The sequence below is a fragment of the Babylonia areolata genome, chromosome 5 (genome assembly GCF_041734735.1).
Source record: "Babylonia areolata isolate BAREFJ2019XMU chromosome 5, ASM4173473v1, whole genome shotgun sequence".
NCBI classification, from domain to species: domain Eukaryota; kingdom Metazoa; phylum Mollusca; class Gastropoda; order Neogastropoda; family Buccinidae; genus Babylonia; species Babylonia areolata.
Genome location: NC_134880.1, coordinates 40149810 through 40163840, shown reverse-complemented (window position 1 = coordinate 40163840; position 14031 = coordinate 40149810). Strand labels below are relative to the sequence as shown.

General features: G+C 39.1%; 1 protein-coding gene across 3 annotated transcripts; it reads right to left on the bottom strand.

The window, feature by feature from the left end:
• Window positions 1-4937: 4937 nt before the first annotated feature.
• LOC143282468 (methionine aminopeptidase 1D, mitochondrial-like) lies at window positions 4938-13932 on the bottom strand. 3 transcript variants are annotated; one of them, XM_076588120.1, is made up of 8 exons: window positions 13908-13932; window positions 12828-13006; window positions 11271-11450; window positions 10147-10338; window positions 9732-9895; window positions 7832-7929; window positions 6437-6484; window positions 4938-5735 (listed from the first exon to the last, which is right to left on the bottom strand). In XM_076588120.1, the coding sequence occupies exons 2-8, from the start codon at window positions 12987-12989 to the stop codon at window positions 5593-5595; spliced, it is 987 nt and encodes a 328-aa protein (XP_076444235.1). In that variant the 5' UTR covers window positions 12990-13006; window positions 13908-13932; the 3' UTR covers window positions 4938-5592. The 3 variants fall into 3 exon arrangements, with proteins under 3 accessions (XP_076444235.1, XP_076444234.1, XP_076444233.1); XM_076588119.1 differs by having other exon boundaries at window positions 13823-13924; XM_076588118.1 differs by having other exon boundaries at window positions 13859-13923.
• Window positions 13933-14031: the final 99 nt, after the last annotated feature.

Genomic DNA, 14031 nt, shown 5'->3' with positions numbered 1-14031 from the left:
AGATTCAACAATATATAAAACAACAACAAAGGGGCAAAATGTAGACAATGATCACAAAAACAACAGTATTATAAAACAACAATGACAAAGGATTGAAATGTTGACAAGGATAATCGAAACAACAGTGATAAAAAACAACAAAGGAGTAGGATGTTGACAAGAATCACAAAAACAACAGTTACACAACAACAAAGTTTGATGTTGACAAGAATCACAAAAACAACAGTTACACAACAACAAAGTTTGATGTTGACAAGAATCACAAAAACAACAGTTACACAACAACAAAGTTTGATGTTGACAAGAATCACAAAAACAACAGTTACACAACAACAAAGTTTGATGTTGACAAGAATCACAAAAACAACAGTTACACAACAACAAAGTTTGATGTTGACAAGAATCACAAAAACAACAGTTACACAACAACAAAGTTTGATGTTGACAAGAATCACAAAAACAACAGTTACACAACAGCAAAGTTTGATGTTGACAAGAATCACAAAAACAACAGTTACACAACAGCAAAGTTTGATGTTGACAAGAATCACAAAAACAACAGTTACACAACAACAAAGTTTGATGTTGACAAAGAATCACAAAAACAAGAGTTATACAACAACAAAGTTTGATGTTGACAAGAATCACAAAAACAACAGTTACACAACAACAAAGTTTGATGTTGACAAGAATCACAAAAACAACAGTTACACAACAACAAAGTTTGATGTTGACAAGAATCACAAAAACAACAGTTACACAACAACAAAGTTTGATGTTGACAAGAATCACAAAAACAACAGTTATACAACAACAAAGTTTGATGTTGACAAAGAATCACAAAAACAACAGTTACACAACAACAAAGTTTGATGTTGACAAGAATCACAAAAACAACAGTTATACAACAACAAAGTTTGATGTTGACAATCACAAAAACAACAGTTATACAACAACAAAGTTTGATGTTGACAAGAATCACAAAAACAACAGTTATACAACAACAAAGTTTGATGTTGACAAGAATCACAAAAACAACAGTTATACAACAACAAAGTTTGATGTTGACAAGAATCACAAAAACAACAGTTATACAACAACAAAGTTTGATGTTGACAAGAATCACAAAAACAACAGTTATACAACAACAAGTTTTGATGTTGACAAGAATCACAAAAACAACAGTTATACAACAACAAAGTTAGATGTTGACAAGAATCACAAAAACAACAGTTATACAACAACAAAGTTTGATGTTGACAAGAATCACAAAAACAACAGTTACACAACAACAAAGTTTGATGTTGACAAGAATCACAAAAACAACAGTTATACAACAACAAAGTTTGATGTTGGCAAGAATCACAAAAACAACAGTTACACAACAACAAAGTTTGATGTTGGCAAGAATCACAAAAACAACAGTTACACAACAACAAAGTTTGATGTTGACAAGAATCACAAAAACAACAGTTACACAACAACAAAGTTTGATGTTGACAAGAATCACAAAAACAACAGTTACACAACAACAAAGTTTGATGTTGGCAAGAATCACAAAAACAACAGTTACACAACAACAAAGTTTGATGTTGACAAGAATCACAAAAACAACAGTTACACAACAACAAAGTTTGATGTTGACAAGAATCACAAAAACAACAGTTACACAACAACAAAGTTAGATGTTGACAAGAATCACAAAAACAACAGTTATACAACAACAAAGTTAGATGTTGACAAAAATCACAAAAACAACAGTTATACAACAACAAAGTTAGATGTTGACAAGAATCACAAAAACAACAGTCATACAACAACAAAGTTTGATGTTGACAAGAATCACAAAAACAACAGTTATACAACAACAAAGTTTGATGTTGACAAGAATCACAAAAACAACAGTTATACAACAACAAAGTTTGATGTTGACAAGAATCACAAAAACAACAGTTATACAACAACAAAGTTTGATGTTGACAAGAATCACAAAAACAACAGTCATACAACAACAAAGTTAGATGTTGACAAGAATCACAAAAACAACAGTTACACAACAACAAAGTCTGATGTTGACAAGAATCACAAAAACAACAGTTACACAACAACAAAGTTTGATGTTGACAAGAATAACAAAAACAACAGTTACACAACAACAAAGTTTGATGTTGACAAGAATCACAAAAACAACAGTTACACAACAACAAAGTTTGATGTTGACAAGAATCACAAAAACAACAGTTATACAACAACAAAGTTTGATGTTGACAAGAATCACAAAAACAACAGTTATACAACAACAAAGTTTGATGTTGACAAGAATCACAAAAACAACAGTTATACAACAACAAAGTTTGATGTTGACAAAGAATCACAAAAACAACAGTTACACAACAACAAAGTTTGATGTTGACAAGAATCACAAAAACAACAGTTATACAACAACAAAGTTTGATGTTGACAAGAATCACAAAAACAACAGTTATACAACAACAAAGTTTGATGTTGACAAGAATCACAAAAACAACAGTCATACAACAACAAAGTTTGATGTTGACAAGAATCACAAAAACAACAGTTATACAACAACAAAGTGTCAGTCCACAACTCCCATTCTCTGTCAGAGATGGCAGTGATATTTATTTTCCCATTCAGAAAGAAAGTACAGGATGAATCACAAGGATACATAATCATTTCAAAGGTATTTCACTCGCAAAAATCATATCAAATGTCAATCAGAGAGAATTTATGTTTTATGACTAATAAAAAAAAAAGAAAAAAAAAAAAAAAAAGTATGAATCACAATCCAGTCCTTGCATAATGTGTACTTGTCAATATCAGCTGCAAAATAAGAAGAAGAAAAAAAGATTGCCATACTCTGTGAGCTGTAAACTTGGGTTATACAGCATGTAAAACATGTGCAGACATGCAAGCACATGTGCATGCATGCACACACACACACACACATATAGAGATACTGTTCAAACATACATATAATGTCAACAAAACCGCAAATGCTGAGAAAGAGAGAGATTTAGGCAATCTCTTTTTCTCTCTCTCTCTCTCTGGAAGTGTTCTTTTGAAAAGAAAAAAGGAGTGGTAAAAAATATGAAACAACGAATTCACCAATGACACAATGATAAAGAGGAAAAAGTGGAAGTAAAGATTTTCACAGCTAGCAATTGTAAGAGCATGCTCAACAAAGACTGAGATGACCAACTGGAAGATTGTAACAGACATTCAAACAAACATGAATGGAAGAATGTGATAAATGCCCAAAGAAATAAAAATTGGAAAACTGTGATAGGATACTCAAAGCAAACAAACAAGACAAACTGTAACAGACACTCAAACAAATATAAACAGGGAGATTGAGATAGACAGACACTATAACAAACATAAGTAAGAAGATTGCAAGATAGATACTTGAATATTAAAACATAATAATAAGATTGAAATAGAAACTGAAAACAAGCTTATGTAAATTTACATGAAAGGAATAATAGTGTCAAGGTTCCTTCACAAGAACTGCGAAAAGTGCAAGCCAGTTACTGCACAAGGTGACTATAATACTGAAGACAAATACTTGCCTATTTGTGACTATAAGGTCACTTTATTAGATAAGATAATAGTTTTTTTACTGACTGTATTCTTAATCTGACAAACACAACACAATACATATTTTCTGCTTCAACAACTGCATACAGGTGATCCAGTAAAACTGTGACTCTTGGTATCCATCATGATCTTTGACAGGTACAACAGCCAAGTGGTCAAAACATTGGACTTTCAATCTGAGGGTCTCAGGTTCGGATCTTAGTAATGGTGCCTAGTGGGTAAAGGGTGGAGATTTTTCTGACCTCCCAGGTCAACAGACGTGCAGACTTGCATGTGCCTGAATCCCCTTCATGAGTATATGCATGCAGATGATCAAATACCCATGCTAAAGATCCAGTGATCTATGTAATCTATGTCAGTATTTGGTGGGTTATGGAAACAAGAACATACCCAGCATGCATCCCCTCCCCCCTCCCCCAAAAACATGGCAGGGGGGTGGGGGGCACGGGTCATACATGGAAAAGCTCACTCATACATATGAGTAAATGAACGAAGAAGAAGAATCATGATTTTTGATAAGATAATTAAGCTGAACACAAACTGATGTAACAGGACATTTTCTGATACAGTTTCTAACAGCTGCTGAGCTAGACAAGTCAGCTTGACCTGAGCTAATTAGAGAAAATTGTGGCAGACAAAAAGAGAAAAAGAAAAAGAAAAAAAAAAAGAAAACAACAAAAATCCCACATTCCTAAATCAGTCTGTCTTCACTCTTCCTGTTCTTTCCTCTGCCACCCACTCTCTCTGCTCCCTGTTTTTTTCTAATGCAAGAGAAAAAGAGGAAAGCATAATTAGATCTAAATGATTCCACTCTTTTTCTGTCTCTTTCCCTGACAATAATATAAAGAGAATCTAAATAAACAAAATTAGCATGGTGTGTTGGTATGAGAATACTCATATCTGGTCCACAGGGGAAGTAATCATGGTACGAGATAACTCGTACCTGAGTAGGATGAGTTAATATTGCTTTTGGTTCTTGTACGTTTTTTTAATCCTGTTTGTGTGTTATTTCCTTCAAATTCATTTCCATTAGTACTGTTAATGTTTTTTTTGTTGTTGTTGCAGCCAGTTCTGTGACATATGCCACTACTACAAGAGTGCTTCTGCATAAAGCTTCAATGTTTATTGTTGCACTGTAAACAAATAAAACTTTCTTTAACTCATTCTACCCCACAATTACATGTCTACTACAACTCCCCTGGATCAGCACTACATGAGACCACTGCAGTAAAAACAGGATGGTTCACTAAAATGGTGAAAATCAATGGAGAACTGTTGATTTAATCGGCTGAACAAAGCTTCGGTTTTCATGCTTCTGGAATCCGGTTCAGTTTAGAATGCCAACTGTCATTCATCATCATTTTGCCCATTGCTCCTGGTGGAGCATCGGCCATCGACGACCCCTCGCCATTGCACTCTGTTCTGGGCTGTTCTGGCCATTCCAGTCCAGTTGGTCCCTTGCTGCTTCAGCTCTGCCTTGGTATCTCGCCTCCAGCTGTTGCAAGGCCGGCCTCTCTTCCTCTTTCCCTGTGGGTTCCAGGTCAGGGCTTGGCGTGTGATGCTGGACGCTGGCTTCCTGAGGGTGTGTCCAATCCAGCCCCACTTCCTCCGCACTATCTGCTTGGCCACTGGTTCCTGTCCCGCTCGCTCCCACAGATCTTCGTTTCGGATCTTCTCCTGCCATCGGATCTTGTAGATGCGCCTCAGACAGGTGTTGAAGAATGTCTGAATCTTCTGCTGCATCGTCTGTGTTGTCCGCCATGTCTTGCATCCGTAGAGCAGAATTGATTTCACACTGGAGTTGAAGATGCCGAGTTTGGTTTTCATACTGATAATGCCAACTGTACCAAGGAAGAATAAATAAAATTAGCATAGTGTGCTGGCACGAGAATACTCGTACCTGGTCCACAGGAGAAGTACCATGGTATGAGTTATCTTGTACCTGGAGTAGAATGAGTTAAACCAAAGGCGGGATCAGAGAGTGAGGACCTCCACCCCGCAGTGTGTGATGAGCACGGTGTGCTCAAACTGGGCACTGCGGCTGTTGTCCAGTGACACTGCTGTCCAATTGTCGTCCAAAATCTTGAAGTCCGGGAATCCGTCACAAATAATGGGCTCTGGGAATGAACCAGAAATAAACTTCCTCATGAATAAATTGATATGTTTATATGTATGTATATGCTGAACAGGAAACAAATTTCCTCATGAATAAACAGATGTGTTTATACGTATGTATATGTATCCATGTACAGGTTTGTGTATGTATGCATTGTTTGTATGCATATATGAAATCATATATGTATGTACGTACGTTTATGTGCATTCATGTATGTATAAGATTATGTACTTGCGTTTGTATATGTGTATGTAAAATATGTATCTGTCTATGTTTACTACTGTTCCGGAATGTAATTTCCCCGTGAATTCTGGTTTCCCATATGAATGTTAATGTGTCCTCATATGAATTAAAGAAAAACAAAAAACAAATCAATGAAAGGTTGATCCAATTATTTCATACCAGCTAAGAAAAAAAGAAGAAAAAAAGAGATTATGGGTTTCTTTTTTTCTTTTTTTTTCTCTCCCTCTCCTTACAGCATCAAAATAAAAAGCAAGAAATGCTGAGCAACACAAATTTAATGTTATATATATGTGTGCATGTCCACATGTGTGCTCCAGCTAGGTTTCAGAAAAGCACTTCAGAAATCTGACACAAATACCTATTGGCATCAATTACTAATATGTTTTCATCACAATAACAACATAAACTTCACATGTGAATATTACCATACAATGAGCAATCCTTATTAAGAACACTCACCAATTGTAAATGTCATTCCAGGTTTCATTGTCAAGGAGTTAGGATAGTCTGGAAAAAAAAAGAAGCAAAAAACAAAAAAGCATGGCAGAAACTTATCAGCTGATCATTCTTAACTCACTCAGTACGGCCAGTCCTCTCTTCTCCTCTACACAGACCCCTCGGATGTCCAGTGAGTGTCTGAATGACCCAACCTTTAGCTTCCGTCGTCAGAACTGTGGTATTCTTTGTCAACATTCACCTCTTCAGTATAAGAGCCTTCGCGCTTGCAATATTTTGATGATGGTAACTGGGGTGAAACGCTGTTAACGTCGTCTCTTTCGCCGTTCGTATGGAGAGAGTTAACGACGACTAGCTAAGGGATGTCATTCAGTCAAGTTCACAGGGGATCACCACAATCTGATTTTCCTCCCATGTATTCCATGAAAGCTTGTCCCGTATCCACAAAAATATCCCTTTCTCAGACTAAGAGGGTACCGTAATTGTGCAGACAGGTAAGTCAAGGTGAAAGAAAATGAGAAATGTACAACATACGGGAGGAGTTGACATCACAATTACTGAATTTTTTTTCTTTTCAAAATCAATAATCAGTCAGTGTAACCAGACCAAGCCTGAATAAAGTGAATGGATAAACATACATTTTTTGTGTGTGCGAGCTCTGGTTTGCATGGTTAATCCAGATGATCACAACAGTTAACATTTTGAGCAGTTCCAAGTTTTTCATTCAGTATCAAGTGCAAACAAAACATTTCTGACAATGAAGCGATAAAATATCCAGTCTCTTCATGCACAGGTATGTGGCCTCACACAGCGACCCAAGATACAGATGCTGGTGTTCTGATGGCTTCAAACAGAGTCTGATTACCTTGTGCACAACACTGAAGAGAGAGGCAGAAGAGAAGGAAGCAGCCAGACTCACAAACACGGACCTATGTGGTGGCCTAGTGGTTACACATCCACCCAGGAAGCCAGAGAATCTGAGCACATGGGATCGAATCCTATGCTCGCCAGTATTCTCTCTCCCTCCACTAGACCCTGAGTGGTGGTCTGGATGCTAGTCATTCATGATGAGATGATAAACTGAAGTCCTGTGTGCAGCATGCACTTAGTGCTCATTAAAGAACCAATGGCAATAAAAGAGTTGTCCCAGGCAAAATTCTGCAGAAAAATGTACTCTAATGCATGTGTATGTGTGCATGTGATTGAAGTTTGACTAAATGACACGGGAAACAAATGATGAATGCCTATAGGCAGATCTCAGTTGACTCTACCTAGACTGATATCCTGTTGCACAAAAGACTCTGGGCTTGTAAAGCCCATAGAGTTTAGTCTGACTGAAGATAGGTGCTATATAAGTATAAGAAATAATGATAATAGATAACAATAAGTCAGACTTACCTATGTGGACAATGTCTGGCTGTCCGTGGAAGTATTCACCAATGCCATGACCACAGAACTCAGGCACAACAGTGTACCCTGCTGCTATGGCACATTTCCTGCAAACATGAATATTATATCCACAGCCTGTGAATCAGGGGAATCATTTCAGTTTCAGTTTCAAGGAGGTGTCAGAGTATGCAGATGGATCCATACAAGCTATATCACATCTGCTGTTAGAAGAAAAAAAAAGGCAGCAGATGCCTGACCTTCACATAAATCCAACGTGCTGATCAGGCTTTTGTTAGAGGGATTGTTAGAGGTACTCTACAGTGACCATGCACACTGTTGATAATCAACCCATATAATAATCCCTTTCAAAATACATCTTCTGTGGCATGGCTAGGTGACCATAGCAAGTGTCAGGCCAAAACAACAGTTTACCAGTTATTATTTTCTTAAAAAAAAATCTTCCTCTTCCATTGAGCATGTGCTAGACTTTAACTTTATGGGATGCCATAAGACAATGCAGTTTTGAAAAAAACCCATTAAGTCTTTAGCCCTGCTTTCTGTATCTAAAACACTCAAAGCAAGCAACAGTGTGGGTTTTTTTTTTATACTCTAAATGTGCAAAGTTTTCTAATTCTCTATCTGTCCGCTGCATGGCATGCGAAGTATTCATTTGTCAGCAAAATGACATTAACATCAGCCATGCAATTTCACCATAATCATAACCTGATGACACAATATGCAATGGCAATTCTAACCATAATTTTTCTTCTTTTTGTTTTTTGCTGCCCAGTCTTCAACACCATTTCAGTGACATAACTTCATCCCATCCACAGCAACATCCCAGGTTCATCTGCCGCAGTTTCATCCCAGATGTCCACAGAGTTCTAGTGATGTTAGACTGCCAAGAGGTCACACGAAGGATCTCAATAACGGCACCTGGTGGGTATAGGGTGGAGATTTTTTCAATCTCCCAGTTCAACATATGTGTAGACCTGCTAGTGCCTGAATCCTCTACAAGTGCATATGCACACAGAAGATCAAATACGCACATTAAAGATCCTGTAATCCATGTCAGGGTTTGATGGAATATGGAAACAAGAACATACCCAGCATGCACATCCCTAAAAATGGAGTATGGCTGCCTACATGACAGGGTAAATAAACAAAACGGTCATACACATAAAATGTTGCAAGTCTGTCTGAGTGTGTATGTGTGCATGCCTGAAATCTGACTGGATGAAACAGGAAATGAATGACGAGCAACCAATGATTGTGCCTGACCTGATTCAATATATACAGGGCTACCACCTCTTACCAAACCCCCATAACTGACAAAAATAACTTGAGTCGCAGAGTCAGAGTTAATAAGAACTTACTTTATCAAGTTAAAAGGTTAAATATCCCATAGCCTTTTATGGCTATAGGGGCAGTGAATTCAAATCCACTGTGTCTTGGGCTCAGCATAGGATGATTGGGACTAATCCTCTCCTTCTGCTTTTTTTTTAACCGTCCCCATCTGAATTCAGGTATCCACTCACACCTGGGCTGAGTGAGGAAAATAGGTTAGCCGTATGCAGAGCACAGGAGCAGGAGTCAAGATGGCTGCCAGAAAAAGAGGGTGCTAGTCAGGGATGCAAAGGGGAGGTAACCTACTTCGGGAGGTTATCAGCCGTAGCTACTTTTGTTTTCTCCGCATAGGCGGGTAGTAGTTTGCACAGGACAGGAATCAGACCCCTGCCGGAGTCTGCACTAGTGGGTCACGGTTAAGTATGTGTAATTAAATGGGTGTAAAGTGTCTTTCCAAGGACACAACACCACACCGAAACAGAGCCTTGAACCCTGATTACTGGTGAACACTGGATCAGAAGTCCAATGCCAAACCAATTCTGCCACGGCGCCCCCTACTTACTCTATAGCGTGTCCAATTTCCCCGAACTCCATGCCAGGTCTGCAGACAGCCACGCCCACATCGCGGCATCGCCTGGCAACCTCCACCAGGCGCTGTCCTGCCTCGTCCACCTCCCCCACCAGAAATGTGGCTGATGTGTCGCCATGGAAACCTTTGTAGAACACCTATGAAGGAGAAGATCTTTGTAATGATAGTAATAATTATAATGGCCATTAATATTGCGCCCTTTCTCTCTAAGAGCTCAGGGCGTTTACATGAAAATGACAAGCTACATGAATCATTCATGACTACTCTTTCTGAAAACCCCTCCTGAGGGTAGAAATGGGCATTCATGTAAAAGGCCATTTGTAAATATGAGTCACTGAGGGAGTTGCAACCCATGAGTGAAGAAGAAGAAGAAACGAACAAATCATACCGTGATATCAACATTGATGATGTCACCATCACACAGTTTGCGACTGTCTGGAATGCCGTGACATAGAACGTTGTTGACGGAGGTGCAGACAGATTTGGGATAGTCACGGTACAAAAGGGGGGAAGGGTAGGCTCCCATCGCTATGCACTTCTCATGAACGGCGCTGTCGATTTCTTCTGTGGTCATCCCAACCTGTCCAATTACAGGGTTATGGTGAAAATATGAATGAGAAATATGTACCGGTATACATTGTTACAGAAACACCTTACATAAAATTATGTATGATAGTCAGTCATGTCTGACTATGACTATAAGAACAGCAGAGGAGGCAACTGTTATCCTCACTATTTGGGCTAGAATTGGAAGGACCTTGCACATATTATGTAAATACAGACATCTAAATGATACCCAAACACTCCTCTATACACTTAAGAGAGATAAAAAAAACTCTCACATAGAGAGATAAAAAAAAGAAAAAAGAGTACAAAAAAAGTGCATACCTGTGTGTGTGTGTGTGTGTGTGTGTGTGTTTGGGGGGGGGGGCATTCCTGCAAATGTGTGCACACACATCTGCAATAAATGTGCACAAATATATATATGTTAAAAATAAAATAAAAAACCCTTCCTCTCATTTTCATCCTATTGTCCATCCATTGTTATGTAGATCAGTTGTGCATGCAAATATGAAAGGGTATGCATGCAAGATGCATGCCTATGTGGTTGTGTGTATGTTTGTGTGTGGGTTTGAGAGACAGAGATAGAGAGATAGATAGATAGATAGACAGACAGAGAGAGAGAGAGAGAGTGAAAGAGAGACAGAGACAGAGACACAGAGAGAGAGAGAAATGAAAGCCAGCAGCTGACACACACACACACACACACACACACACACACACACACACACACACACACTCACAGAACGACACTGATCTATGACCACATTCAAGTGCAAACTATACCAACTTTGTCCACAGCATCACCTGCACTTCAGAGCCTGGATTGGACATATCAGTCATCTACAGACCCACCCAGTTTAATGCTTATACTCATCTTTGCTTGCGAAGGAGAAACAAGAAGAAGAACAACTACAACAAACTGAAGTCAGAACTAAAATGCATTTGCACCTCCAGGTAAGCACCGGTGAACCTAAGCAGGTTAGCGGCCAGGGCACAAGCCCTTCTCATGCCCTCCACCTGTTCGTCCGTCTTCACCTCCGCTTTAGAGGGCGCCATGATGGCACCTGATCCGTGCACAGCATACAGGGGTTTGGGGATGGTGTCTGGCACTGTGCGCACTGGCGTCACCTTGCCTGGCAACAGGTGTGTCATTGTGTTATGAAGATGAAGACATGTGTGTCATGGTGTGTCATTATGCTATAGTCACTGTGCGTCATTCTGTCATGAAGATGAAGACAGGTGTGTCAGTATGTTATGAAGATGAAGACAGGTGTGTCAGTTCCATTTGGAAATATCTGTCCACCGACACAACATCTAGACTTGTTGTTTCTCTCATTCTCTCTCGCCTTGACTGCTGTAACTCTCTATCGTCTGGTTTGCCTGCTTCATCCACTCAGTCCCTTCAGCGCATACAAAACTCTGCTAAATGACTCGCCCTCAGAAAGAAAAAATCTGAGCACATCGCTCCTCGTTTGCAACATCTCCATTGGCTCCCTGTCTCACACAGAATAAGGTATAAGATCAGCATTCTATATTATAAATGTATTCAGCTCTTTCAAGTATGGCCTTAAAACCCACCTCTTCACAAGATAGCCTCCCTCCCCTGCCTCCACCTTGTCTTCAGTTTCTTCAGTTTTAGAGTTATGCATGCGTGTGAATGACTGGTGTGAAAGCACTTAGATTTGTCTCTGCACAAGATTCAGCGCTATATAAATACTATCATTATTATTATCATTATTATGTTATGAAGATGAAGACATCGTGTTATGAAGACAGGTGTCTCACTGTGTTATGAAGACAGGTACGTACATTGTATTATGAAGATGAAGACAAGTGTGTCATCGTGTTATGAAGATGAAGACAGGTGTGTCAATATGTTAAGTAGATAAAGACAAATGTGTTACTGCGTGTCATGAAGACCTTCTCTTCTTCTTCTGCGTTCATGGGCTGCAACTCCCACGTTCACTTGTATGTACACGAGTGGGCTTTTATGTGTGTGACCATTTTTACCCCACCATGTAGGCAGCCATACTCCGTTTTTTGGGGGGTGTATGCTGGTTATGTTCTTGTTTCCATAACCCAGTGAATGCTGAGATGGATTACAGGATCTTTAACATGCGTATTTTATCTTCTGCTTGCATATACACATGAAGGGGGTTCAGGCACTAGCAGGTCTGCAGATATGTTGACCTGGGATATCAGAAAAATCTCCACCCTTTACCCTCCAGGTACCGTTGCTGAGATTCGAACCCAGGAACCTCAGACTGAAAGTCAAGCACTTTAACCATTCGGCTACTGCGCCCATCGTCATGAAGATCAAGACAGCTGTCTCACTGTGTGTTACGAACATGGACAGGTGACAGGTGTGTCACTGTATGTCATGAAGATAAAGACAGGTGTGTCATTGTGTTATAGACATGAAGACAGGCCTGTCCTTGCATGTGTGTTACGGAGACATAGACATGTGAGTCAAAAATCAACAAGAACAAAAACAAAACAAAAAACCTTGCCTGGTGACACAATGTGATACTGCCGCTTCCTCAGGCTGTGAAGGAGAGGGAGGATGCTGAGGTGTCGGCGGATCTCTCTGTGTTTGTGCTGGCACACCTGCGAGGCCAAGGCGCTGGTGAGGTGTTTCAGACAGGTGTAAGTCATGATCTGGCACATGTGGCATGGACCAGCACCTGTCAGGATACAGGTATACATTTGTTGATCTTTATAAAAAAAAAAATCAAAAAAAAATCACTTTTTACTAGTATGCACACACACACATACACACACACATGCACTCATGCACACACACACACATATGCAGAGGCATGCACTCAAGCAATCACACACACACACGCACACACACATTATAAGTCTATTATCACCCACTGTGAAAGGATATTGAATTAATGGAAGATATTGCAATTTTTAGTTACCCTTTTTGATATAATTAGAGCACAACTTAAATTCTGTTTTGTTCTTTATGTTAAAACCACCTTGCTTGTGTCTTTATCATTTTAGGGCAGAGACTGGATGTAAAAAAAAAAAAGAAGAAAAAAAAGTGCATGAGTGCTAATCATTGGAAATAAAGAATTTGGTCTTGTCTTATCTCTCATCAACAGTTTAAGAATGTCTATTTATAAATCTGTGAAATATAATGTGTCTGCTTCTTCTTCTTCATTTTTTTTTTTCAGCCACTGGAAAAAATTGTATACAATTTTTTTTTCCATCCAAAAACTTTTTTTTGGTGATTACTAGCTATTACCCTCAGAAAATAAATTTCTTTCTCTCTTTCTGTGCACACACACACACACACAAACAGACACACAAACACATTCCTACCTGTCTCAGATCCCACAACACAAACACTCACATGCATACACAGACACAAGCACGTACACACACACTCACACAGACTCACATACACACACACGCGCGCGCGCACACACACACGCAAACACACACACTCACATGCACACACAGACATAAGCACATACACACACACATACACTGTGTACTGAAGGGAACAAGTGTTTAAAACTGACCCCAAACTTCACAAGACACAATTTCGTTACAACAAGACCAATAAGCTACTTTCTCCAAGTTTGTGTCTTTTCACACGAAGGCTCAGCGACAAGTTGTAAAGAGTGATTTCCCCTTGAAAAACAGCGGTTTGCAAAAATGAAACACATACTTCTGTGACGTATGGTCCGCTGGT

Coding starts and splice junctions, on each gene's coding strand:
- LOC143282468 (XM_076588120.1), bottom strand. CDS start 12,989: ATGTGCCAGATCATGACTTACACCTGTCTGAAACACCTCACCAGCGCC. Junction 9,896..10,146: donor TCATCAATGTTGATATCACG/GTATGATTTGTT, acceptor TCTCCTTCATAG/GTGTTCTACAAAGGTTTCCA. Junction 5,736..6,436: donor TGGAATGACATTTACAATTG/GTGAGTGTTCTT, acceptor GTTCATTCCCAG/AGCCCATTATTTGTGACGGA.